General features: G+C 44.2%; 1 protein-coding gene across 3 annotated transcripts in view; it reads right to left on the bottom strand.

Moving 5' to 3' along the window:
* Positions 1–27,350, bottom strand: part of FAR2 (fatty acyl-CoA reductase 2) — a 159,151-nt gene that overhangs the window by 1,532 nt on the left and 130,269 nt on the right. For all 3 annotated transcript variants that reach the window (XM_062195531.1, XM_062195530.1, XM_062195529.1), the window contains exons 4-10: positions 26,761–26,940; positions 17,031–17,208; positions 15,680–15,724; positions 13,303–13,421; positions 12,595–12,662; positions 9,275–9,446; positions 5,771–5,900 (exon numbers count right to left, since the gene is read on the bottom strand). In XM_062195531.1, coding sequence (XP_062051515.1) covers positions 5,771–5,900; positions 9,275–9,446; positions 12,595–12,662; positions 13,303–13,421; positions 15,680–15,724; positions 17,031–17,208; positions 26,761–26,940 — 892 coding nt within the window. The remainder of the gene's footprint in view (positions 1–5,770; positions 5,901–9,274; positions 9,447–12,594; positions 12,663–13,302; positions 13,422–15,679; positions 15,725–17,030; positions 17,209–26,760; positions 26,941–27,350) is intronic.

Genomic DNA, 27,350 nt, shown 5'->3' with positions numbered 1-27,350 from the left:
GGACCCTGCACAAACATTGAACAGCTGGAAGTCTTGTGGACCTGGTATTACTTGAGTCCCTTGAAAGCCTGTGCTTGGCTTGGCGTACTTTTCAAGTAAATGAAGATTACTCTTAAGTACTTAGGGAAGAATAGTGACCGCAACACCCTGTGCATCTTTCCTACTCCTGTTCAGTTTTGGTGTAGTCCCCTTGCTCCCCTACAACACTGCCACTTCATTGTGCAGAGGAGACTAAGCATTTGAAAACAAAGCTTTAAGTAATGGGTAGCAGAATGTGCATTATAAAAGAGAGTGATGGCTGGTGGAAGAAGAGGAGGGATCTGAGAGTGAGGAGGAGGTCAGGGGAGAAGGACGAGAGACAGATGGAAGGAGAGTTGTCACCCAGAGCAGGGAGTGACAATATGGGAAGAGGACTTGGGGGAAAAGTTTGCGTGTTAAAAATGTGTTTTCTTTCTGGCTTGCTACTGAAATGCTCAAGATCTGAACTTGTTTCTGTAGATGTCATTTCTGCTCTACTTTGACAATGTTGCTGTACTGAGACAGGACGGTGTGGGGGCCCAGTTTCCTGTGGGTTGCAGTTGGAAACAGGGTGAAACCCAAAGGCTCCATAAAACAGGCTTTACTAGAGAAAGAAGAAAATGAGCTTCGAATAGAATACAAAAAAAATTTTAGCTGTATATATATACACACATATATGTTTGGAATTTCTTTTTTGCCTTTTTAAAATATTTCAAATAATATAGAAAAATATGAAGAATTTAATGGCACATGTAGATCTAACAGTTGTTAGCATTTTGCTATATTAACTTCATTAGTATATCTTTTATATATATACACACGTTAGTTTTTAAAAGTAGGGGTGTATTTATTAATAGCACATACAGGGCTGGCACCATGGCTCACTTGGCTAATCCTCCGCCTGCAGCGCCGGTATCCCCTATGGGCACTGGGTTCTAGTCCCCATTGCTCCTCTTCCAGTCCAGCTCTCTGCTGTGGCCCAGGAGGGTGGAGGATGGCCCGGGTGCTTGGGTCCCTGCACCCTTATGGGAAACTGGGAGGAGGCACCTGGCTCCTGGCTTCAGATCGGCGCAGCGCCAGCTGTGGCGGCCATTAGGGGAGTGAACCAACGGAAGGAAGACCTTTCTCTCTGTCTCTCTCTCACTGTCTATAACTTTCTCTCTGTCTGTCTCACTGTCTAACTCTGCCTGGCAAAAAAATAAATAAAAATAGCACATTTGGGATTCATGACATCAACTTAAGAAATAAGAGCATATTAGTATGAAAGGGGTATAATTAGTGAAGACAACATTTATAAATATACAACATAATCACTAGAGAGAATGAATCTGAGGCAATGAAATTCAATCAAATTCAATCAACAGTGGACAGAGTGTCAGGAAGATGACTCCCATGGTGTCCTCTCCAAGAAGATTTAAGTGATGGGGTTCCTGCTGGAAGGCTCAGGTGTGACCCTGTGGAAATGAAGATTACATGGAACACTGTGGGTTGGACAGGCATCTGGTGTGTCTGGAGAGAACAGTCTGAGACAGAACTTGTGCTAGCATCAAGAAGTCTCCACTGTTTCACTGATTTTAGCAGGGGGAGGGTACAGGGTGCCTCAGTTCTCCCTGTTGGCTCCATTCTCTCTCCTTGGACAAACACCACATGTTGCCTCCTAAAAGCCTATTCTTAGGAGAGTTTTCTTTCTGTGCAATGAAGAGTAGTTTCCTTAGACTGAACTGATGAACTTCTGTTGAGACCTCACTAGGAAAAATTTTAATCGTAGTAGCAAAAAAACCAACGTTCAAGTAAATAATGCTCCTAGAACAACAGTTGGTACCAAGTCGGCATTCAGTAAATACTTGTTGAGTATACAATGAGTTATAGAATTTCAAATTAATCTGTAATATCAACTTTAAAAGCTGAAAGGGTTTCTTTTTGTTATACAGCAATTTCTTCTGACATTTGCACTTTATATCATATTTTATGGCTATGACTTAATTAAACTTAGCTTGCTTTTCTCAGACAGCTATTCTCTTTTTAAAATTTTTCATTTATTTGAAAGGCAGAGAGACAGAGACAGAGATCTTCCATGTGCTGATTCATTTCCCATATGCCTACAATAGCTGGGGCTGGGCCAGGCAGAAGCCAGGAGCCCAGAACTCAATCCCACGTGGGTGGCATGGACCCATCCACAACCTGCTACCTCCCACGGTATGCAGAGCAGGAAGCTGGAACTCCCGTCAGGCAATCCAATACAGGATACGGGCATCCTAAGCCGTGTCTTAAACGCTGCACCAAATGTGCACTGTCAGACAGCCAGTGTGTGATGGAGGCTTAGACTGTGCTAAATAAAAAGCATAAATAAATGATCAAAGAAAACCGATCACCACTGAAAGTCAAGTTGAGTGACTTCAGAGTGGCCACACTACTTTCTGAGAATCTCTTGGGTTTATTTCATAACTTGCATCTTTCCTCCAGAGTCTAAGATTAGTTTCTTTTCCCTTTATCTAGGAAATTTAACACTTCTGAAGAATGTAATTGAGTTTGACATCATAAAGATTCAGTAATTCTCTAGGGCTGTATAATTCTGCTTCCTTTATATGCAAATAAAAATGTTACATATTAATCACATAGAACTATCTTAGACCTGGAAGGGAAGCAACTGAATACTGATGTCCATTTAATATGCAGAGCATTTGGTGAACCTTTCTTTAGAGACTGAGCCCTTTGTTGATTCACTATCCATACTGCTCTGGTTAATCTTCTCAACTTTCAGGAGGAACATGCCAAGGAATAACTATTTAAAAGTTGTTACTGTATTTGCTGTAGAGATATTATCCATTACGTCTTTTAGGGTGCCTTTATAGAAAACCCTTCATCAACATTTCTTTAAGAGTGAAATGGTGGCTGGCTCAATAGGCTAATCCTCCGCCTTGTGGCGCCAGCACCCCAGGTTCTAGACCCGGTCGGGGCGCCAGATACTGTCCCGGTTGCTCCTATTCCAATCCAGCTCTCTGCTGTGACCCGGGAAGGCAGTGGAAGATGACTCAAGTCCTTGGGCCCTGTACCCGCATGGGAGACCAGGAGGAAGCACCTGGCTCCTGGCTTCGGATGGGCACAGGCCGTAGTGGCCACTTGGGGGGTGAACCAACGGTAAAGGAAGACCTTTCTCTCTCTCTTTCTCTCACTGTCCTCTCTGCCTGTCAAAAAAAAAAAAAAAAAAAAAAAAAAGATAATGTACCAGTGTATATTAAAAGCTTTTCTTACCATTTCACTCTTTTTTTTTTTTTTTGACAGGCAGAGTTAGTGAAAGAGAGAGAGACAGACAGAAAGGCCTTCCTTTTTCTGTTGGTTCACCCCCCAAGTGGCCGCTACGGCCAATGCCGATCCGAAGCCAGGAGCCAGGTGCTTCCTCCTGGTCTCCCATGCGGGTGCAGGGCCCAAGCACTTGGGCCATCTTCCACTGCCTTCCCGGGCCACAGCAGAGAGCTGGACTGGAGGAGGAGCAACCGGGACAGAATCCGGCACCCCGATCGGGACTAGAACCTGGGGTGCTGGCACCGCAGGCGGAGGATTAGCCTAGTGAGCCGTGGTGCTGGCCAGTACATTATCTTCCACAATGAATTCTTTATACTGGCATTTCCACTTTGTCACCAGAAAACTCAAAAACAAAATCACTCCTGTTTGATGCTCCTGGCTTCCCCCTTGTCCAGTCCTGGCTGTGGCAGTATGTGAGGAGTAAACCAGCAGATGGAAGCTTCCTTTCTCTCGTTCTCTCTCTCTCTCCCCCTTTCAAGTAGATGAAAATAAACAAAAATAAGCATTAAAAACACTACGGCAATTTAGTGGGATCTTGCAGCGTACACGCAGATACTTTTTTTTCCTTCTTAGCTGTCACTTCATATTCTAATTGATTTGTATTTCCCTAGCTTGGATTTTATTTCATTATTTTAATATATATGCTTATTGCAAGATATCTCAAATCTTTGTGAAATTTGGAGTATTAACAAAGGAAACAGATTGGATTAATGAGTTCTAGAGAGCTTCACAGATTTGTCCCAAAAGTTGAATTGCTTTCCAGAAGTAATTCCATCGTCACTTTGCCTGGGTATGTTTTTCACAGTGTCTTATATATTACGTATTCATCTCTACAAACACAGGCTTTTCTTTTTCTACTCTTTCATATTCCCTTTTGAATTATTCAAATGGGTAAATTCCATGGAAACAATACAACAAAGACAGCCTACATGAAATTTGAAGCTATATTTTTTAAAAAAGAGAGTTTAGGGTAGCATGACATTTTTTTGTTTCTATTTTTATGAACTAATTTTATCATCATCCAAGTATTTCAATCATCAATGCTGGATGAATGTTGTCTTTAGAGGGTAGGTAAACATTTCTGAAAAGCATCATTTCATGTCCATTTGAGAGGCACTCATTGATGATTTCATGTAAACTGTCCCTCTAAATCTCACTTGATTTACCACATTTATAGAGTTTGACACTGCAAGTGACCATTAGGTTCCATAGCACGAAACTGTTCTAGGATTGGCTTGGAATCCTACTCTAGGAGACAGGTAGGCATGAGAAGCTCTTAGTGAACGAGTGAGACCCTCCAGCATCTGCTTCTCAGTGCCACCTGCAGTAAGGCACCAAATACATCAAGAAATAGTTTTTATAAAACCTTATTAGTGAAAACAATTAGCCAATCAAGAAGCTGAAAACTTTAAGATTTAGTTGAGAATTTTTTTTTTTTTTTTGGACAGGCAGAGTTAGTGAGAAAGAGAGAAAGGTCTTCCTTCTGTTGGTTCACCCCCCAAATGGCCACTACGCCCTGCGTGCCACGCCAATCTGAAGCCAGGAGCCAGGTGCTTCCTCCTGGTCTCCCATGCAGGTGCAGGGCCCAAGCACTTGGGCCATCCTCCACTGCACTCCCGGGCCACAGCAGAGAGCTGGACTGGAAGAGGAGCAACTGGGACTAGAACCTGGTGTACCGGCGCCGCAGGTGGAGGATTAGCCTAGTGAGCCGTGGCACCGGCCTAGTTGAGAATTTTAATAACGCCATAAGTATATGTTCAGGAACACATGGCTGTTTGAGGAAAACAAGCTGCTGCCATGAATGCAGAACAAAAGACTCCCAGATATGTGAATTTCTGAGTGGGCAAAGATTTCAGGACTTACTCCTTGTGAGTACCAAGAAGCCAAAGAAATAAATGGCTCTCTTCTTAAGTGGAAGTCTAAACTGTTGAAGAGAAATACTGTGTAGAGAAAGACTGATGCTGCTAGAGAGGACTGACACAAGAAGGTGAAGAGAGCGAACGCACATAAGCAGGGGCTGACTGTGGAAAGGCGAAGGGACTGTAGCCATGGAGACACAGAACCATTTCACTTGACAACCACGGTGAATGCAAGAGTTTCTGAGCATCAGAATCACGAGTTCTCATTGCCGCCACATGCTATGGCAGGCAAGGAGAAGACAGGTACGCGCACACCGAGGGTTTGTAGAAAAGACAGCAGCTGAAGGGCGAAGGAAAGACAGAAGTGCCGTCAGTGAGACGCACAGACGACAGAGCAGCGTGCTGAGGATTAACCAAGCGCAAGGTCTCTTCCCGTGACTGTGTTAACAGCACTGAGTTCTCAGTGAAAAAATAAAGACTGTGTGTGTGTGTGTGTTTACATATAAATCAGGCTTCCCTTGCTCATCCGCTCTCCAAGTCAAACCATTCCACATTCCCAATGCGTGGCTGTGACACGAGTGTGTACTCACTCGCTGGTCCTCGGGGCTCAGCTCGGACATCAGCATTTCCGTGTTGTACGTGCTCCACTCCCAGCTGCGGTTGATGAAATACTCCAGCATCGAGATGGTCCTCAGGAGCCGGTTCATCAGCTTTGTCATCCTGAGGGGTCGTCAGACAGAAGCAAACATCAGCACACCATGGGTGCGGCTGGTTCCCGTGCCTCCAGCCATGGCGGGCAGGTTGTTTATAAAATTATTATCAATTAAAATTATATTTTATAATCATATATAAACATTCTTAAAAATAATTATAAATAACAATTCCTCTTCCTTTCCCCCCAATCCCACGTTAAAATTATTTTTTTCCCTCCAGATTGTCTCTGTTGAATGCAGGGAAGAAAGGGGGTGAAAATAATTTTATTTGTCATATATTTAATACCAAACCCTGGTTCCTCTTGAGTAATCTGCCTACTGTAAAAGTGGGCCAGCTTTGCACCCTAAATGGCCTACCTTCAGTTTCCCAATTCTGACAGACATCTAGAGTTTATCTGCTTTATTGTGTGTGTTCCTGCAAAACACGGACAGGATCTGAGTTTTTAGTCTGTAACTTCTGGGCAGAAGTGTTGCCTGAGAGTAGCATTGAGTGAACCAACAGCAGTTGTCGATTGTGATGCCGATTTAAGGAGAAAAGAACTGAGTGTGGATAACCTACCCTGTATGAGGCCTACCCTGATAATTTTCAAAATTATTACCTCTGCTGATTTTCAAACACTCTTCTTACATATTTGTCTTTGGCTTTATGAATGGGTAAGATGAGCTTTAGATAGTGGCAAAGCCCGAATTCCAGCCCAGTTTTGAACGACTTCAAGAAACATGTGTGTGTGTAATCTCACAACCCATGTCCCGTTACTTAACATGGACTACATTTCTGAATCCCAGTGTCAGAATTTAAGCCAGGTCTCCTATGCGAATCTCCCAACTTTATAATAATTTACATACACTTCACATGTGCTCCTATTTGATCCTCACAATGTGACTGTGAGGTAGTCAGGATTTATATCCTTTATCTTTGCTTTACTACACATAGCTAATCCTCAAATCTTGGCATTTTAGCTACAAGTCATGTTTGACCAATAAAGCATTTCATTTCTGTCCTACTTAAGGCAGTCTTGGTAGCAGTGATTAATGTGGTCAACACATTAATGCCTTTCGATGCTCTTCTGGGAATTTGGTCTTATTTCTGGTCTCATTTGAATGCCAATGCACCTGATGACTCATGTGATGGCTCTCATCTTATCATGGGAAGTTTCTTAGCCAGGAGGTCAATTTCATTGTTTTTTGATTTAAGAACCATAGGGTTCCACTTAACTGTTCTGATCTAAACCTTTATCCATCCCTCAACTGTGATGCAGTGGATGTGATTTCAATAGATATAATTTTTACAAAATAACAGTTGTTCAGTTATATCATAAGACTATCAACCTACTGATTTTTTCTTATAAAAAAAGAATACATTTGTTACTTTCAAGAAGCTATCAAGGAAAAGAATGATTCATTGTACCACACAGAAATTTAATAATTCTTTAGTGGTATTAGTGCTTATTATATTCTAAGCACTTACATAAAATTATACAAAATAGGTCTGATTACCATCCTTTTTTTTTTTACAAAAGAGGAAGTTAGGATTTTAGAAAGGTGAAGGAATTTAGGTCTCATAAGGATAAACTGTGAAGCCAGGAGTTAAATCCTGTTAAATCCAACTGCAAACTCCATGTTCTTAACATCTTCAGTATATGTATTTCCACTTGTATCACGAAGAGCTCTAACATCAAAGCTAAAGGATAAAAAACACCTGTTGGAAATACACGACGTCTATATTCACACACACAAGTTCCTGTAAGTTAATAAGGACAACCCATTTGAAAAATAGGCAAGGAACAGAGGGGAAAACATAACTAACCAATAAACTGGTGAAAGTCTAGCCCCTCTCGCAATCAGGGCAACGCAAATCAAAATAACAAAGAGGCTTGCTTCCTCACAAGGAGTGTGAAATTCAAGATTGGTTTTGCAAAGTGTGAACCTGATGTGTGAACCTGATGTGTGGTTTGCCAAGTGTGAACCTGATGTGTGAACCTGATGTGTGGTTTGCCAAGTGTGAACTGATGAGCAGTCATTCTGTCAGGGCCACACACACTGCTGTGCTGGAACAAACGGAAGGGGCAGGCACACGGCAGGTGCAGTGGCACGTCTGTGAGGACACAGGCACACTGACGTTTTGTTGCTCCACTGGGAAGGGGAAAAGGACGTCAGAAAGACTTGGATTTTCATGTTCATATCCAGGTGTAAAGACAGAAGATTACACGCAAACATACTTAGGGAGTTCGAAAGGGTTTAGAAAGATTTCAGCATGTTCTTTCATTAAGATCAATGTTAAAACTCATGTCACAAAATAAACCAACCCACTTCTCACAAAGATTACAGTTTAATTTCTCAAAAACAAAAGCCAGACAGGTTTTTCTTGTATCTCTTCCTCCTACATTTTTCCTTTTTACTTACTGAACTTTATGCTCTACCCAGGCTTTCTTCCAGCCCTCATATAGTCTTAGGGTGTTAGCATGTCTGCCCACGACATTTGATTTTTCTTCTTTCCTCATCATTATTTAATAAATCCCATACAGATTTTCTCCCCATGATGGTAATGTAACATTTTTTATCCTGCTCAAGAACAGCTGAGTTATGAGCCGAAAATGAGGGTTCCTAGCACTTGGACAAACTCTCCACTGCCCAACTTTTAGTCATTTTACAACGATGAAACCACACAAGCTGAGGAAGACTTTGTCCCTTATGGAGGGCCTGGTACAGAGGCAGTACTATTCCTGCTTGTGATTCGGGTCAGAGGAATTGCCTTTGGTGATATCCCATTGCGATTTCGCGATTCTTCTGACATGTAGAATACTAAGGTGAGACAAGGGCTTAAAGGGACCTGTCCTAGGTTGTGCCGTTGGGTGGTGCCAAGGCTGCCTTAGCATGTGTGCTGCTCCCTGTCATTTCCTCTCTCACCTCTAGGTGGCAGCAGATCCAGTTCAGAACACCGGCTTTCAAACTCCTTCTTGCCACCTGCTTTGAGACTACAAGTGTGTCCTCATTTGTAACGTGGGGATGGCGAGGAGCTCTTCCTTGAGTTGTGAGGATGAAAATGGGGTCACTGTACATCATCCTTAGCCCGCCAGGAGCGCCGCACAGGGAGCTCCGGTAAGCAAGGCTGTTCTTACTGCGTGCTTTAAGGCACACTGAGAAAACCATACTGAAGCTGCTAAACGTTCACTGTATCACGGTGGAGGATTTTTCAAGATGAGAGTCCTTTGAGGTTTCTCACTACTGCTCTGTGTGTCCCAAAACGTGTGTGTGTGGGAGGGAGGGAGAGAGGGAAAGATCCAGTCGCCCCCTTCCATCCTCAGCTGAAGGGAGGAGAGATCTCAGGGCCCCCATGGCCCGTGCAGTGACACCCTCACGGCCCCTGGCCCAGCTTCTCACCTAGGCTTCCTTCCGGTGAGCCGCAGGTAGAAGTCATAGATGATGGCAGGGGCCCGGTGGCTGACCGCGTTCCAGTAGTGCGTTGTGAAGTTGTTGGTGGTGAAGTCGGCGTATGGCCTCCTGAAAGCTCTCTCGAATGGGACTTTTTCAAAGGTTGCCAAGACTTGCAATCCTGGACAAAAAGAGTAAATGCTGAGTCTAGGAGCATCTTAGCTCATCTTGTTGGAAGGCATTTACAATGGATCAAAACAATAAAGACTAAGGATCTGCTGTGTAAAGAATCAATCTCTGAGAACAGCACACAGATTTTACGCTTAACACGTGATCTATCTGCAAGATCAAACAATGTGGATGGGCTAAGAACTGCTGCTTTTATTGACACAGTTCCTCCAAAACACATTCTCAGGGAAACCATTGTAGTCCACACAAGCAAGCTTAAGAAAAACTTAAATCTATCATTTAATTCCACAGTGATCTAGTCTTTTCTGGGACTGCCCAAAGCAGAGGGCTAGGAGCCTTATATCCTTTGTGGGATCATTACTATGGAACCACAAGGAAAGTCCCTAACAGGTTAACCTTTCTTACTAAAAGTTTAACTCAAAGAGTAGGAAGGTGGGATTTCCTTGTGTTGGGAATACCAAAGTCTTTTTCTTATTTGGTCTTTCTTCTTCTCCGATAATATGTCAAACTCAATTTTCCTCTCTCTGGTGTTGAGGATTTTTTCAAATATTTTTTCCTTTTTGTGTTACTACTTAGATTAACCTTAGCTAAGACCTTTTGAATGTGTATTTGTAAATAAAGTTGCACTTTTCAGGAGGTATTCTTTGAATTCAACTCTGATAAGATTTACATGGATAATTTTCAAAGAATATGCCTAAACGTGTGATTCAGTTGTGATGTTGATATTAATTATGATGATATCATTATCATCCTCTTCAAAAAGATACCACCTAGAAATCTCTAGGACGCTCTGGTCCATAGGCACAGATATTTGGAACAGTAAGCACATCAGGAGTGACCCACTGTTCACAGCAGAAGAGACCCCTCTATTCACCCCGCCCATCTGATCTATGTGTCCATGTCCCTGTTCCACAGTTCCACTCAGATGTGTAATAGACATTCGTGCTTAACACCTCTTGATACTTGCCCCTGTGATGGGGGTTTTAGGTGTCAAGTGGGCTGGGCTAAGGAATACCTTGAACTTGGAAATGCACTATTCTGGGTGTGTCTGTGAGAGTGTCTTGGTCTCCGGATGGGTGGGGCCCCATCAATGAGCTGGGGGCCCAGAGAGAGTAAGTATGGAAAGTGCACTGGTCTCTCTCTGAGAGCTGAGACATGCTCATCTGATGCCCAGGACACCAGCACTCTATGCCTTGGGCCCACAGACTCCAGGACTTACGGAAGAGGTCCCAGCTACAAACTCGGGCTTTCATCTTGCAACGGGTTCTGAGGCCCTCAGACGTGTTCTGAGCCATGGGACCACCATCCCAGGGTCTCCGGCCTTGTTTGCTGGCTGATGGGCTGTTGTGGGACTTGTCAGCAGCTGTAACTGCATGAGCAAATTCCCCTAACAAATCCCCTTTCCTAAATCTTTATACACATCCTGTTCATGGTGGCTCTGAAACCCTGACTAAGCAATCCCCCAAACAGACAGGGGAAACTCAGACTCTTAGACCTCTCAATGCTAGTTCAGTGTTTCCAGCAGTTCAGCTGAAGATTTCAGCCATCCTTGAACAGTCTCTTCCTTTCATAAGCCACATACCACTGAACACCGAAACCTATCTGCACTCTGAAAAACATCCAGAGTCATTGCTGTCTGCGATCCGAATGGCTAGTACAGTGGGGTAGTGCAGCCGTGCCCTCAGAGGTCTCTGCCACATCTTTGTTCCTCCACAGCCTTCTCTCCATGCAGCAGCAGACTGGATTCTGTTAACACGGAACTCAGAGGCTGTTACTTCTCCACTCTGAATTTCTCAGTGGAATCTTCTCTCGCCTAGAGGGGAAAGCTGAACTCTGAGCACTGTGCATAAGGCCGTGCGTTATCTGTGTGTCCATCACTCCGACTTTATTTCCTACCATGCTCCCTCTCCTTGCTTCTGCTGTAGCCCTACTGGCCGCCCAACTGTCCTTGAATTTGAGTAAAGTGCCTTAGGACCTACTGCTCCTCCAGCTTGCAACACTTCCTTAGACACTCCTCTGATTTGCACCCCCTCACCTCTTGCAGCTGTCTGCAAAGATGTTGCCTCAGCAGAGAGACTTTCTTTGGTCACCACATGTGGAACAAAATAGCAACCTCCTCACATGGCTCTTTACCTCTTACCCTGATTTTCCTTCAAGCAGGTAGCCCCGTCTGACAGCTATTTCTCCCTACTGGAATGTCAGCAACAAGACAGCAGAATTGTGCCTTTGTCATACCAACACAGTACCTTGGGAAGTGATGGGCAGGTGATCAATGCCCAGTAAATATTTTTGAATGAACAAATGTCTCAGTAATACACAGTTCAGTTCCTCTGTGTTTCCTCAATCCACCTCACCGCTTCCACTAGTCATTCCAAAGGCATTCACTGAGCACTTAATGCTTGCCAGGTACATCATTGCTGGAGTAAATCACAGGCAGAAATGCAGGGTAGATGTGGTGTGGTCCCTGTCCTGGAGGAACTGGTAACTTGGGGGGAGATGTGGACAGTTCGCAGTCACAATATTGTAGCTGCGTCTTATGCTAGGGGTCAGTCCAATGTGTTTCGGGGGAACAGACACAAACACCCAGCTCTGTCTGGGTTCCAGGGCACGGAGGGCAAGGGTAGGGGAGGAAAGGCTTCATAAGAAGGCTACCCATCGGCAGGAACAAACATTGCTGCAATGCTTCCAGGTCTAGTCACTTTATATCCTTAAATCCTCCCAAGAGCACTCTGAAATAGAATAATCATCATTTGCATTTGACAGATAGGAAAATTCCTCTACAGGGAGATACTAAGTGATTTTCCCAAGTTCACACAATGAGCAAGCAGTGGGCGTCTACTCGATGATGGAACCCAGAGGGTCCAGTTTTCGACTGAAATGGGTTCTGATCACATTTTCTCGGCCTTGTTACGTTTGGTTACTCTATAGCCAGTGGGACCCTCGTTGCTGACAGTCACACACAGGATCTCACGTTAAGGAACTCTGCTTCTAGACTAGGACACATTCGCACGCTGGATTAGTCTGTCTCTTGCTTTGTTGTCTTTCTCTCCCACCAGGCTGCGAGCTCTGGGATGCACTGGTTGAACCTTTCCCGTGGTACACACTAGCAGTTACCCAGCTCCACCACTAGAGGCACTTACCCATCTTGCCCCAGTTACAGGGATTGAGGTTACCAGAGGTACAGTGGTAGATTAATGTTGACTTGGGTCTAAAAAAATTAAATAAAAAATAAGTAAATACAACACAATGGAGAACTACTGAAAGAAAGATAATGTTTAAACAGAGTGTTTTCAATAGTTTTTCTGAGGCAATTTGTACAATACTTTTGTCCTGTGTTCTTGTATTGGGTTAATAAGAAAAACAGAAGACTAGGAAAGGTAAGTGGTGTGTGTGTGTTTATGTGTGTGTGTGTGTGTGTGTAGGAGATGTACAAGTGTGGCACAGTAGGGAGCACAGGTGTCTGAGTTCATATGAGAAGAATTTAGTATTATTTACCATTTCCTGGCAGTGTCCAAAGTATAACCAACCTGTATTTTTTCCTTTGTACTAGCAAATGCCCCCACATATGGTGATCTGAACTGTTAGCAGTTCAATAAAGTAGAAAATAAGCTGTCATTTCATCCACTTCCATCTCCGTAGCTTTAAAAAAAAGGAAGCTCCATTTTAGTTTATTGAATAGGAAGAAAAGTTTTGGGGTTATCAAGAATTTTATGGTGAAGTGATTTAAAGGCTTTGTCGCTAAGCCAAGTAAAAGCAGTATTTAGAAAACAATTCATTGAATGCATAGAGGAGTGGGATGTCCCAGGAAGAGCTTCGTAAAATACCGAAGCAAACACCTTCATGCGTACCTGTGCACTGCAGTGTACCATCCTACTGCTAGGGTGAGATTGACAACCGTATCTACTGGAATTAAATCTGCCACCGCCATCGGAGTAGCTCTTATGGACCGAAGAAACCCTTTCCCAGCCTGCATGGAGAAAGGAACACAACGTATTAATACAAGTTACAGGTAAAGGGTGGGGTTAAAGTAGACATTAAACTGAAGAGACCATTGCTGTCAGTAAAGGCAGCTAATGCTGACATGCTGCTTAATAGGTTATTATGTTACATTTAATCAACTCAACCTAGCCAACCTTTCTGGCCAAGTTCATCTCAAGTGCCAACGTTTCCACAAATGACCAGTGGTCCTCTGGTTCCTTGAAGGAATAAAATTCTTACTGAGATGTTAATGCACTTAATCATTAAGCGTATAAATATACTTTTTGCAACTTTTTAAAAAATTTATTTGACAGGTAGAGTTATAGACACAGAGAGAAGGGTCTTCCTTCTGTTGGTTCACTCCCCAAATGGCTGCTACGGTTGGCGCTGCTCCGATCTGAAGCCAGGAGCCAGGTGCTTCCTCCTGGTCTCCCATGCGGTGCAGGGCCCAAGCACTTGGGCCATCCTCCACTGCACTCCCGGGCCACAGCAGAGAGCTGGATTGGAAGAGGAGCAACTGGCGCCCATATGGGATGTGGCGCCGCAGGTGGAGGATTAACCAAGTGAGCCATGGCGCACGCCGGCCCACTTTTTGCATCTTAAAAGTAATTCATGGGGTGGGTGTTTGGTGCAGTAGTTAAGTTGCCTCTTAGGACACCAACATCCCACACTGGAATGCCTGGTTCAAGTCCCACGTCTGCACTTCTGATCCAGCTTTCTGCTAATGTACACCCTGCAAGGCAGCAGACGATGGCTCAAGTACTTGGGTGTTTGCCACCCAAGTAGGAGACTGAGATGGAGTTCCAGGCTCCTGCCTTACACCTGGACCAGTCCTGGTTGTTGTGTGCATCTGGGGAATGAACCAGCAGATGATGATCTCTCTTTGTCTCTCTGCCTTTCAAATAAATTGAAAATAAAATAAAATAATTCCTAAGACATTTCAAGCAATAAGGTTTCCCAAATGGCTAATTTTTCTTTACCATTCTTTAATTATTTTGTTTTCTGCTAGTCCTTATTAACTTACAAGCCATAGCAGCATTAAAAGCTTAAGAAACATTTTAAAAATCAAACTGATAAAATTCTACCATGTAATAAAACAAAAATTTATTTATTTACTTACGCTTGGGGAAGGCCACCATTATTTACCTTGTTCAGTAGGTTAGTTTAACTCACTGAACATGGATGTTCTATAGATCTAATAATTAGGAGTTATTTGTGTTAATAAAATATTGTCTCTATGAAGCTGATTCTTGTTCCTCTGTGTGCTTCCAAAATTGATTTGCAATGATCATCATGTTTTTATGGTCCTAATTTTTGTTTCCGTAACTGGATCCCTTCTTTTGGAATTGAGAAACCAGTTAGGAAGATTTCAGAAAAATCTAAATAAACATACGGCTGTGCACTACAATGAAAACTGCTCTAGGATCACGTGAAAACAATGATGTTCTAAGTCACTAACCTAAACTTTAAAGGAGAAAGAATTGAAGGTAAGCAGGGAACGAAAGTGGTGAGCTATTGGAAAAATCAGCAGTCAGTTCACCGTCGCTGTCTGTGATGCTCATGATGCCCCGTCTCACAGCTGTACTGTATTTCATGCTGGCCCTCCTCTGAGGAAGAACGGAGATCCCTGTAAAACTGCAGCTCAGGTATTGAGCTCCTCCCCAAGAGGAAGGCCAGGATGTGCTGCAATCTCTCGTGGGTACTGGGGGGTGCCCCAGCTCAGGGCAGCCTGCCACACAGCAGCGTGGCTGAGAAGTGCTCTGCTCCCAAGTCGGTGTGTTTCAAAACCTTTGCTGCACTGGGAGTTCTCTTTTCTGATGACTAGTTCCTTTCTCCACACACATGTAAACTCTCATATGCTTTAGAATCAAGAACTTAATCGTCTTGTAGGCCAGGATTTTTAGAGCATCCTGTTTGCAGCAGTAATTCAAAATATGAATGAACATTGAAAGGCAGGAAATATCCCCATCTTGTGGTAACTAAAGGAAAATCTTCGAAGAGCAAAGACTTCCAGAAATAAAATGCCTGCACAATGAGTGATATCATATTATTTCTGGATTTTTTAAATAATAAAATTATCAAGGACTAGAAGTAACTTCATTTTGTCTCTATTTTCCAATCAGTGAAACTGAGGTAAGATGCCGAGTTGTTGTTATTCCAGAAATACCTGAGGTTTTGAATGAACATTATGAATTTTCTGTTTTCCCACTACCTCTGCAGCAGTTATATCTTCATTGTGACACCTACCGCAATAATGAGCCCGCTAGGTCCGTTCAGGTTGTCCACCCAACCCTAGGAAAGACAAGATCTCTGTTGGTTACACGCTTCAGAGAACTGTTGCACATCTGGAACACCTGCAGTCTAGTCTTGGTAAGCTTCAAACCAGAGTACTCAGGCCCTGGCCAGTAGCGTTTCTAATTCAGCATTTCCCTGGCCCCAGACAAAAACCAATGGCACAGCACTGGCGTGTTTTGCATTTTATTTGTGCAACAATTAAAACTTGGCTAACGGTGTTTATCATACTAGAAGGTAGAGATCATTTCCCAGTATCTCATCGGCTAAATTGAACTTGTCTCAATACCACGATCTGTTAAGCAGTTCATCAACCATACTTTATCTACATCTGAGGTCTGATTTTAAGCTCCCTTGGGGAACATTTCAAACCTGGTTTGTAAGAATTACTCACTTTTCCAATATTTTAACAGCTTTAGAGTCCATGTCACATTGTATGCTGTGTGTGTATGAGAGGGAGAGAGAGAGCATGCACACTTATTTAGAGATGTATTAGGAAAGATTATGTTTAGCCGCAGTTAGAAGGAAATGTCTTTTTGAGTTTATTTTCTAAGTCCTAAGTTGACCTTATTATGTCTATTTCTTTATCCGTAAAAGTCAAAATGTGAGTGTATAATGAGAGAGGAGAAAGAAGAGAGGAGAAAATGAAGGGATTAATGTTTGCCAAATCATTTATTGGTGCAGGCACTACAGCAAACGCTACTCCAACGCTGTCGCAATTCATTGGCTCTGCAAGGGAGTCCAATTAGCCCAGTGGCACAGATGAGGCAACCTGAAGACTGCATTGCTGGTAAGTCGTACAGCTGGAACTGATGTGGTCCCAAGATTCACAGAATTGCTTTAAAAAGATGGTATAATCCAATGTGCTTCTCAAAAGGATATAAGAGGGAACAGATAAAAATTATTCCTAAACTGAGAAACCTCCATGAGTTTTCTGACTCCTGTTTGCCCTGGCAGTTGCAATACTACCAATCTGATCATAAAGAACATTCTGGTATATTTAAATCATAGTGGGAAAGCCAAGAAAGGAAACTGTTTTCCATGGGACTTTGAGACGTTGGAGACTATAGTTAGAAGCTAATTTAAGATCTCTACCCACCTCTTGGAGAGTCACAATAACTCCCCAGGGAGCTGAGTAAATTCTGAACCACACATGGAACTTTGCCCTAATGTAGCAGATTCATGTTTGAGTTGCTTCACTTAGCTATAACTCCCAAAACGAAGAAAAAAAGACCTAGAATGTGTATGGGGCTAGAAGGACCCGAGTTTGAATGCAAAACCCAAAACCCAAGTGAGGTGGACTTACTGGGAAAGGCTCCTGCCAGGTTGCTCCCACAATGGAAGGCCTCACAATGGCGATGTTTAGGTTCTCGCTCTCCTGCTGCACCACCATCTCTCCCAAGGCCTTGGTGTAGGTGTAAGTATTGGGCCGATCTCCAATCAGCTTTGGTGTGATCTCATCAATGATAGCATCATCTAACCACCTGGAGGCAGAGTGGAAATCTTCCAGCAACGTATGTTACACAATAGACCAAAAAGACACTTTTTTTTTTTTTTTGACAGGCAGAGTGGACAGTGAGAGAGAGAGAGACAGAGAGAAAGGTCTTCCTTTGCCGTTGGTTCACCCTCCAATGGCCGCCGCGGTAGGCGCGCTGCGGCCGGCGCACCGCGCTGATCCGATGGCAGGAGCCAGGTGCTTCTCCTGGTCTCCCATGGGGTGCAGGGCCCAAGGACTTGGGCCATCCTCCACTGCACTCCCTGGCCACAGCAGAGAGCTGGCCTGGAAGAGGGGCAACCGGGACAGGATCGGTGCCCCGACCGGGACTAGAACCCGGTGTGCCGGCGCCGCAAGGCGGAGGATTAGCCTAGTGAGCCACGGCGCCGGCCCCAAAAAGACACTTTGGATGCAGACAATCCATGCTAACCTCCACCCTCTGGCTCGAGTTCAGGATACCAACAACGAGTATGAACCTGCTGCAACCAGGTGCAGTGGCTGAACCCTTTGCTCTCCTCTACTAAGCTCAGCCATATCCATTAAAACCTCTGCCCTCTCAACCAGACAGCTCATAGATTCAAAAGACAGGCGATCTCCTACTTTATTACAGATAGTCTCTAATTGTTTCTAACTACTTCTCCAATTGGTTTTAAAATACATTTATTGAGTGCCCTGATTCTGAACACTGACCATACACTCAGAGGTAGGGTAGGTGTTCTATTCATGGGCTGAGAGCCTCTTTTATTCAAGGTACTGCAGTGGCAGCCCCAAAATCATTCTGTGGAGTCGAGTGAAAACGTAGTGCACCCATCCTAAAACCTTTAGCTTTTAATTTTTAAAAATTCTTTATCTCAACAGATCAAAGCAACTACATTTGGCAATTGCATCCTCAATAATTCATTTTTAGAAAATCTATGAAAAGTGTTTTAAGAGTCTATTCAGTGTCTCTGCTAATAACTGGATAATTATTTCCAGAGATTTCTGGTGCGCTTTGAAGCCTGTCAAGTGGACAATGAGAATATTCTGAAGCAGCTTCAATAACATGATGATTGAATACTCCTGCTTACGAGATGACGTGGGTCATGGATAGTCACGTTACCATAGCATTAGCGTAATCTTTTACAAAAACATGCCAGAACTATTTTGATAACCCCAAAGTCTATCTATACATTTATAAGTAAAGAACAGTGACATTATTGTCAAATAATGCCTCTCTTAGGTCACAGATCTATTTGGTAAAATTATTGACATATTTTTTTAATTAGGCTGCCCGAATATGTTAGCATGAGTTTCTGAATTTCTGTGTGTGGAACATTTATTCCTATCTCATAGGAGAGAGCATAACCAGACTGTTCTGACTGCAGAAACCATTAGGTGTTGCTGCTTTGCTGCCATGATAAACTGTTGAGCATTTACCATGTGCTTAACGCCATGACCTCAGCAGAATCACAGCTCCTGGTCTTAACAACGCCCATGTGATGTTGGAGTGAGTCATTGGCACTATCTACAATAATTTCTTCTGGTTTTGTTTCCACGTGTGCTGAGAGTATTGTGAACACTCAACTACCATTTGAGGTGACTAGGGTGGAAGACCTGTCTCTCTGTCTCTACCTCTCTAACTCTGTCCTTCAAATAAAGTAAATCTTTAAAAAATATATACCCAATACAATGTCAATACCAAGTAAATAATCGTTACATTGTATTGTCTAGGGAATAATGACAAAACATTTTGTGAATGGTCAATACAATTATGTCCCTGACAGAGTTAGAACCCACCCTGGTCTGACAAGCATTGCCCCACCTCATCTGTGGGTCAGCAATGAATTAGCTGACCTAAGATCATTTTGTCTCACTTGCAGTAACACAGAGGTTACCAAAACAAATCTGGAAGAAATAGAAGTTAATTTCAGTAAGGCTATTAAAAACCTCTCAGTAAACATCAAAAGTGAGCAGTGTTCTGGCACTGAGGTTGTAGGTCACATGGCTGGTCCCGGATGCTGGCACTGATGCTCACGTACCAGCAGAACATGCGAGGCCTCACACAGCTGAGAGAGTTAGCTTGTCTTAGAAGAAATTAGTGACACAGACTCCTGAGAACACAGATGCAACAGAAGTCACCAGGTTCTGCAGATGTCTCGCCCCGCCTAGGCCTGGCTACACCTGGATTCCATTGTCTTCACTTCTTGTTCCCTCTGCTTGTAAAAAATGGCAACAATTAAATCAAAGCCTCAGGTCATCATGAGGACAAAAGGGCGTATTCACAACTGCACTGAAAGCTCTTAGAACAAAATGAGCTCATGAAATCACGGCCTTTCTTTTTTATTATTATTAAGACAACTCGTGGGCATGTATCTGCATAGTCGAGAGCTGGGTGTGAAGTATCTTTCCAACACCTCCCAGCAGCCCATCCACTACCTCCCCCTTCCTTGGTACCGACAGCAGTGCGGTGTGGACATAACCACGACCACCTGGCGGCAGGAGGCCCTTCTGAGGACCCACGCTCAGCTTGGGGTCCTGAAACAACCAGGCTGCTGTGTTTAAAAACATCAAAGGGGAAAAGACATAAGACAAAGCCTGTTTCTGCAATTAACTAAATACCCTTCAGCATGCTCAAGGCCATGGCTACAATTTCGGTGTGATTTGACTGGTGCAGATGTCTCCTGTGATTGGACGCTGGGTCCCAGGGTAGTGATATTATGTGGCCCTTTAAAAGGTTGGTCTTTATGGGAGAACCATGGGTCAATCGCTCCAGAGGGATTATGGGACGCCAGTGTTTCAGCTTCCTGTTCTGGGATGGGACCCCTTGCTACAATGCGTGCTCACCCATGCCGTCCCCATTCACCGTGAAGTCCTCATCACAGCTGAACCGTGTGCTTGGACCTCCGAAACTGTGAGTTAAATATTCCTTGCTCTTTATAACCTGATCTACCCCGGCTCTGGTGAGGCAGTCGTGCTAAGCTAATACAGTGATGTGAACCATGAGTTGCAAATGGCAAACTTGTACTTAAATGACCTCAAAAGAAGCCTAAAGTCGCTGGAGGATTCAGCAGGCAGTAAGCATGTGTCTACATGTATGGGTACATGTGGGCCCTGCTACTGCCCACTTCTGCAACAGGCAGGGTGGTCCTAGTGGTCTGTTAGGAAGAGGTTTCTGGAGTTTAAGTGGTCGACACAATGCCTGACAGTACCATCTGCTCTCTCCTTATCTAACCTGGATAATGGTTTTCTCTTGATTATACCAGTTGTCATCTTATATATATTTGCTTATGTGTCTGCTTCCCCCTGGACAAACAGTCTAGGAGAGCAGGGGTGGATATTTTATGTCTGTCTTACCACTTTTCTGCCCCTAGGAGCCACTGCCTTACTCGGTGCCACCCACTTGGTGATCTTGATTGGCCAATCTGGGATCTGTGCAAGGCTCAGAGAGCAGAGCCCGGGGGAGAGCAGGTGGACTGAGAAGGAGATGAGATTGTAGGGCCAGTGTGGGAAAGGAGGGAGGGGAATGTCTTTGGAGAGAAGGAAGCAAGGTTGTTAACGGTTGCAGGGGTGCTGGTGGAAGGTGTTGAAGTTGGAGGGCCAGGGGTGACCCGCCTCGGTTGGGAGCTGTTTTCAGAGGTACTGTAAGTATTTTAGCAAGAAGTGTATTTCGGAGCCTCGTGGATGTGGTGAGCTTCTGTATTTCCCACTGAGACTCATCATGGCCCACACCTGGGCAGCATGCTGACGTGCGAACTCTTGTTTAAGAAGCAATTTAACCCTGCTCTGATGGGTGTTTAAGACCTGGAAATGTTAAAGTATGCGAAATTCTCACATTTCTTTGTCAGCTGTATGGAAGCTATTTGGAGGCTGTGCCATTCTGAAAATAAAAGCACAAGTGCTGGACTTGGGTTTTTTAATTCTCCCTAAAATAGATCAACTCTTAGCATTAACAACGTGCTGTTGAGCAAAGACAAAACTTCCCAATATCTGTCTGACCTCTCTGCTACTTCCTGGGGGGGCCTCTTGGATGCCCACAGCCTCCCGTCCGCTTTATCTTGACCCATGATCCTGCTTCTTACTAGTTGAGTACTACAGTTAGTGGTGAATCGAGCCTCTGAATACAAAGTGGCTACACATGTCATGCATGTCTGTGCAAAAACTGATGAAGGGAAGAGAGGAGGGGAGAGGCGGATTGGGGAGGGAAAGGGAGAGTAGTGTGCTTGTCTTCTTGGAACTGCACCTGTGGGATGTATGCATCGTGGCTTAGCTGTGGTTTTGGGTAGCCAGTGAGTGATGTCTAAGTAGGGACAAAGAATTGAAAGCCCACAGAAGGTGAGGTAAACAGGAAGATAAAGGGGTACAGATTCTTAAACAGGAATGAAAAATGCCCCATGACAAAACATTCTACTGCGCTATTTTCCAAACTTTCCTGCTAATAGATATGAGTGACCCAGAGCTCCTGTTTAAAAAATGCAGATTCCTAGACAAGGTTCGGGAATTGCTGAAAGAAACTGAGAACTGGAGTCACTAAGATTGGAGTCCATGGGGGTGAGCTCACAGACGTTGCTTACACAGGTGCAAAGGTTTTTTTCCTTCTGTAATGGTACCCCTAAGATAAATTTCCTTATCTAAAAAATATGAAAACCACCAGTCAGAAAATTCTTTCCTGATCAGTTACCTTTATTTTAAAAAATAAACATTCTCCTTCAGCTTTCATCCTTGAAAACTGTAATTTTGTTGGCAATCCTTGATTCATTGAGAAATCTAAACTGCTAACACTTTGCCAGATATGTAAAAGCTGGGAAAATAGAGATGGGGACAATGGCTGGGTAATGGTCGTGGCACTCACACTGATTACAAGTCTAAGTTATTAAAATGTGTGTATGAGGTTGGTGCTGTGGCCCAGTGGGTAAAGCAGCCACCTGCAGTGCTGGCATCCCATTTGGACGCCAGTTCTAGTCCCGGCTGCTCCACTTCTGATGCAGCTCTCTGCTGTGGCCTGGAAAGGCAGTGGAGGATGGCCTAAGTGCTTGGGCACCTGTACCCACCTGGGAAACCCAGAGGAAGCTCCGGCCATCGCAGCCATTGGAAAAGTGGACCAGAAGATGGAAAACATTTCTCTTTCTCTCTCTCTCTGCCTCTCTGTAAACTCTGCCTTTCAAATGAATAAATAAATATTTAAAAAATTTTAACAACATGTGTGTATGCTCACATACTAAAGTTTTTATACTCACACAATTATACTGCACATTTCTGGATCGGCTGCAGGCCCTGGAAATGAAAATTATCAAAGGAACCAGAAACCTGAAAGCTGTGGAAAACCACTGTAGCCACAGGCCTTTACCAAATCAAGAAATAGGGGAACACAGATTAACACAAAGCAACTGAAATCTGGATTCACATACATGAATGTATTCAGAATAACTTTACTGTTAGTATTAGAACCAGGCCTTAGAAAAAACAATCTCTTGGACAAATAACTTTTTCTGATCACCTTCCTCCTCCCTTCGCCACAATAAAAAACCAAAAAAGTCATAAACTCTATTTTTTTGATTTAACGGTTTACTTATTTATTTGAAAGGCAGAGATACAGACAGAGAAGGAGAGGCAGAGAGGCAGAACTTCCATCTGCTGGTTCACTTCCCAAATGGCTGCGGGGGTGGGGGGGGGTGGGGTTGGGGCCAGGCCAAAGCCAGGAGCCAGGGGTTTATCCCAAGTCTTCCATGTGGGTGCAGGGGCCCAAGGGCTTGGGGCATCTTCTACAGCTTTCCCAGGCCACAGTAGAGAACTGGATCAGAAAAGGAGCAGCTGGGACTCGAACTGGCGCCCATATGAGATGCTGGAGCTGCAGGCGGAGGCCATGGCAACAGGCCCCAGTTCTTTGTTAGTCTAAACGTCAGAAAATTCCATCTGATGAAGAACTTGTTGAAGCCTACATGAATGATGAGGTCGTCCCTGAGGAAGTGCTGGGCGTTGTTCAAAGTGTTACTCAAAATGAGAAGGAAAAATGGGCCATCAGAAATAGGAGTAAGGCACAGGTGCTGAGGTACAGTGGGTTAAGCTGTCACTTGGGACATCTGCTGGGCTTCCAATCCACTTTTCTGATGATGCGCTCAGGAGACAAGAGAGAATGACTCAAGACCCGGATGGAATTTCTGGCTCCTGGCTTTGGCCTGGCCCAGTCTTGGCCACCTTAGCCATTGTGGACATTTGAGGAGTGAACCAGATGGAAAATGTGCCTTTCAAATGGATATGGTATGAGCATATACATATTTTGCACTCAAGACTTCCACTGTCCAAAGTCTTATGTTATAGAATTCTGTCATCTACTCTTGATTCTGCCCAAACAAAAACAGCTAAAACAGTGGCACAATGATGATCTAGTGTTAGGAGAAACTATTCATTCTAGGGCTGGTGTTTAGTCTGGTGGCTAAGACATCTGTGGCCCACTTAGGAGTACCTGGGTTTGAGAACCACTTTTGCCCCTGGATTCAGTTTGGCGCCAAAGCAGGCCCTGAGAGACAGCAGTGATGGCTCAATGAATTGGGTCCCATCAAAGAAGGAGGTACCTTTCTCTGAAGGGAGTAGAGAACTTCCTCTTTGACGATGGCCTTGTCTAAATAAGATCAGAGTTGGAGAACTCAAGAGGCTTCCATAGCCTTAGCAGCTCATGACAGGAGACTAGGGTGATTACGGACGTCATAAATAAGAGTGTCAATTGTTAAATCAACAATGGGAGTCACTGTGCACTTGTTTCCCATGTAGTATTTCTGTCCTTAATGAGTTGCACTATGAGAATTAATGGTAAAACTAGTCTTCAAACAGTACTCTATACTTTCTGTGTCTGTGTGGATGCAAACTGTTGAAATCTTTACTCAGTATAGAGTTGATTTTCTGTAAATAAATCTTTGCTCAGTATAGAGCTGATCTTCTGTACTATATAAAGATAATTAAAACAGCTTCTTGGCCTTTTGGCTGAGATCAAGTGTAAAGATAACTGAAAATGAATCTTAATGAAGAATAGGATGGGAAAGGGAGTAGGAGGCTGGGTGGTAGTGGGGTGGGAGGGCGGGTATGGATGGGAGAACTGCTATATTCCAAAAGTTGTACCTATGAAATTTTTATTTAAATAAAAGCCTTCAAAAAAAAGGAAATGGGTCCCTGCTACTCACATGGAAACCTGGGTTGGATTCCGAGCTGCGGTCCCAGCCTTTTCCCACCTATGGTGGGCCCTTTAGGGAATGGAGGGGAGCAAGTGCAGGCTCTCTCTGGCTTTCACATAACAAAGAACAAGTATGTGAGTTCCTAATATGTACTGGCCTGGGAGATGCAAGGAGGACCAAGAAACACTGTTTCTCTTTGACAGCTCATTGTTCACTGAAGAACAAAGATAAGCAACCAGAAAATTACATTGACCTACGTAGGGGCAGTGGTAGAGACAAGCCTTGGATACTACAGTGGCTCTGGGGAAGGGCATTAAGTATTGGGCTCAGGGACGAGCACTCATGTCTGAGTTGGAGGTAACCAGTTGGAGTGGAGGGAGAAATAGGCTTTTGTAACAGACCTAGGAACTGAAAGGGAGAGCCTGGGAGGGGTTGAGACTTGCCAGTGACCACAGCCCCGGTCTAAAGGAAGGGGTCAGAAACAATAATGGGCAGCTGGTCTTGAATTTAGAAATCTGAGTTAATAAGTATTGGATATACCTCTTTCTTGATTTTTTTTTTCTTTTTAAAGAAAAACCACCTTTGTTCTTTAACTGAATTGAAAATGTATTCTGTTGATAAAGTATAATTTATTCCTGCTTCTGTTTGGTTGTATAATTGTTTGCCTAATCGTTACCCTTGGAGAGCAGTAAGTGGCAGCCTGAAATGCCAGTCACAGTTGGACCACACCCTGTCTTGTGGGTGACAGCTACTTGAGGGTGACAGGCAAGCACTGAAGCCAACGACTCCCCACGGAGGCGAGCTCAGTCTTTGAACGTTAGGGTGATTATGTACTGGACACAGTGATGGGGGAGTGAGAGACAGTCCCTTGAGTATCCCCACCTTGTGGGTGGATTCCCTGTTCCTGAGTGCTCTGCCAGTTAGGGGATCTGCATTGGAGGGTGTGCCAGGAAACTTGGTACCATGCTCTGGAATCACAGGGTGTCTGCCCATTCCCTGGGCATTGAACATGCCAGCACTGCCCTTGCCAGGAAACAACCCCGAAAAAGGGCAGCCAACCACATCCTGGACATGCCCTGAGGGCTTAGAGGTGCTTCCCAGCCTGGCTTGGGGCACGGTACTGCTCAGCCGTTTGATCACCATAGTGAGACACCTGAGACAAATGACTGATGTAGGAAGCAGTTGAATTTCAGCCCATGGTTTTGGAGGTCCGTGTCTGAGACTGGGGTCCACTGGTTGGGGGTCTGGTGGAGCACACGCTGTGACGGGTTGTGGTGAGCCAGGAAGCAGTGAGACTGGGCTCCACGCAGGCTTTTAGAACCACCCTGGCGTGAAAACCACCCTCCATTGGCAAGCGCCCAGGGACCCACAGACCGCCCACGAGGCCCCAGCTCTTAACACTTCCACCACCTCCCAGTAGCACTGCCCTGGAGGCCTTTAATACAGGGCATGTGGGGACCACCCACACCATAGCACAGGTGGGTCAAGCCACACCTGCCTTTTCTGCAGCTATCCTGGGCAACTGTGAGCTATGAAACACTGCTTTGTGCCAGTTAAGCAACATCTAGATGATTAAGGTGGGCTTGATTCTTTGTCTTGCATATCTTTAAATGACAGGTAAAGAAATATCTAACCTTAGAGTTGGAAGAAATAAAAATGTTCTCCCTGAAGGGAATGCACTCTTAGCTAAAAATTTTAATAGCTGATTTTCAATATAAAAACAGCACTATGTGAAATTTTTATTATGAAATGGTCACGTTTCTCTCCGAATATTTTAAAAGGGAGGTTTTTTTTTTTTTTTTAAATCACAAAACTGGGTAAATTTAGTTAAATGAAATGGGAAAAAAAACATAAATGTACTCATTTTCCCTGTGCAACAGAACAATAAGGAAAGTATATCCCAGGCAAACACAGCAGGGCACTCTGCCTTCTGCCCCATCTTGGAGGGATTCCCATTCCTGCTTCGTCGTCTTGGCCAACCATTTGATGAATGACTGGTGACCACTCCGCTGCTCTGTAATAAGTGCTTTATGCAACAACTCATCATCAGAACTAGAAGATGGGCCCACTTGAAAATGGGGCTCAGAGAGGCCAAAGAACTGGCTCTAAGTCGCAGAGGGACAAATTGTGGAGCCGTGAGTCAAACCCATGTCAGTCTGGCAATGCGCCTCCTGCAGTTGTGAATCACTTAACAACGTTGCTTTCTATCGCCTTCCCCTTCAGCAATACACTTCCCAAAAGGGCTTGCATGGACCAGCAGGGTCAGAGCAATCAGGTTAGCTCCTTTCAACGCATTTCGATTCCAGGGTACCCCACCTGGTTACCCTGTTAATCCAGGGTTACAGAGAATCAGAACACAACCTACCCACTCCCTTCTCCCTTCATTTGACCCAACTTACTCCATGGAGTCGATGATCTTTTTTGGCTCCACAGAGCATGGATAGATGACTTCGTCGATGTGTTTCAGGTTGCAGTTGGCAAAGGCAGTGGAGATGTGGATGAAGGCTTCCAGCTTCGGCATCTGGCTGGCCATCAGCAGCAGCTGCTGGGTGGCCGTGACGTTGAGCTGCACAGCGTGTCTAGAAAGGTAAAGTAGAAGGAACAGGATGAGAGCACCAGCACTCCACCTTGCTGCACATGTACCTGCTGCAGTAACCCCCATATCTCTAAGAACTGGGTGACAGCCACAGAGGACCAGGAAGACCAAGAAGAGTCATGGCTGTACAGTCCCATGAACTGAGATGGGTTTGTGCTGATGATAGATTCTATGCACATGAATCTTCTTCACCACAGCACCATATATATTGTATTTGGACGTCACTTGGATCTAACTGAAAGGAAAAAAAATCACAGTCCCCTGCATTACTGAAGGGGCTTCTATATACAAACTAACATAAAACTCAATTCATAAAATAGAAATGAATTGGAGGGGTGTGACACTGAATGTTGTAAATGAGCAATGTAAGCTGCCGTTATTAGGATCTAGGTC

Source organism: Lepus europaeus, chromosome 6, assembly GCF_033115175.1.
Source record: "Lepus europaeus isolate LE1 chromosome 6, mLepTim1.pri, whole genome shotgun sequence".
NCBI classification, from domain to species: Eukaryota; Metazoa; Chordata; class Mammalia; order Lagomorpha; family Leporidae; genus Lepus; species Lepus europaeus.
The sequence above is the reverse complement of the archived record's forward strand: the minus strand, read 5'-3'. Positions and strand labels throughout refer to the sequence as shown.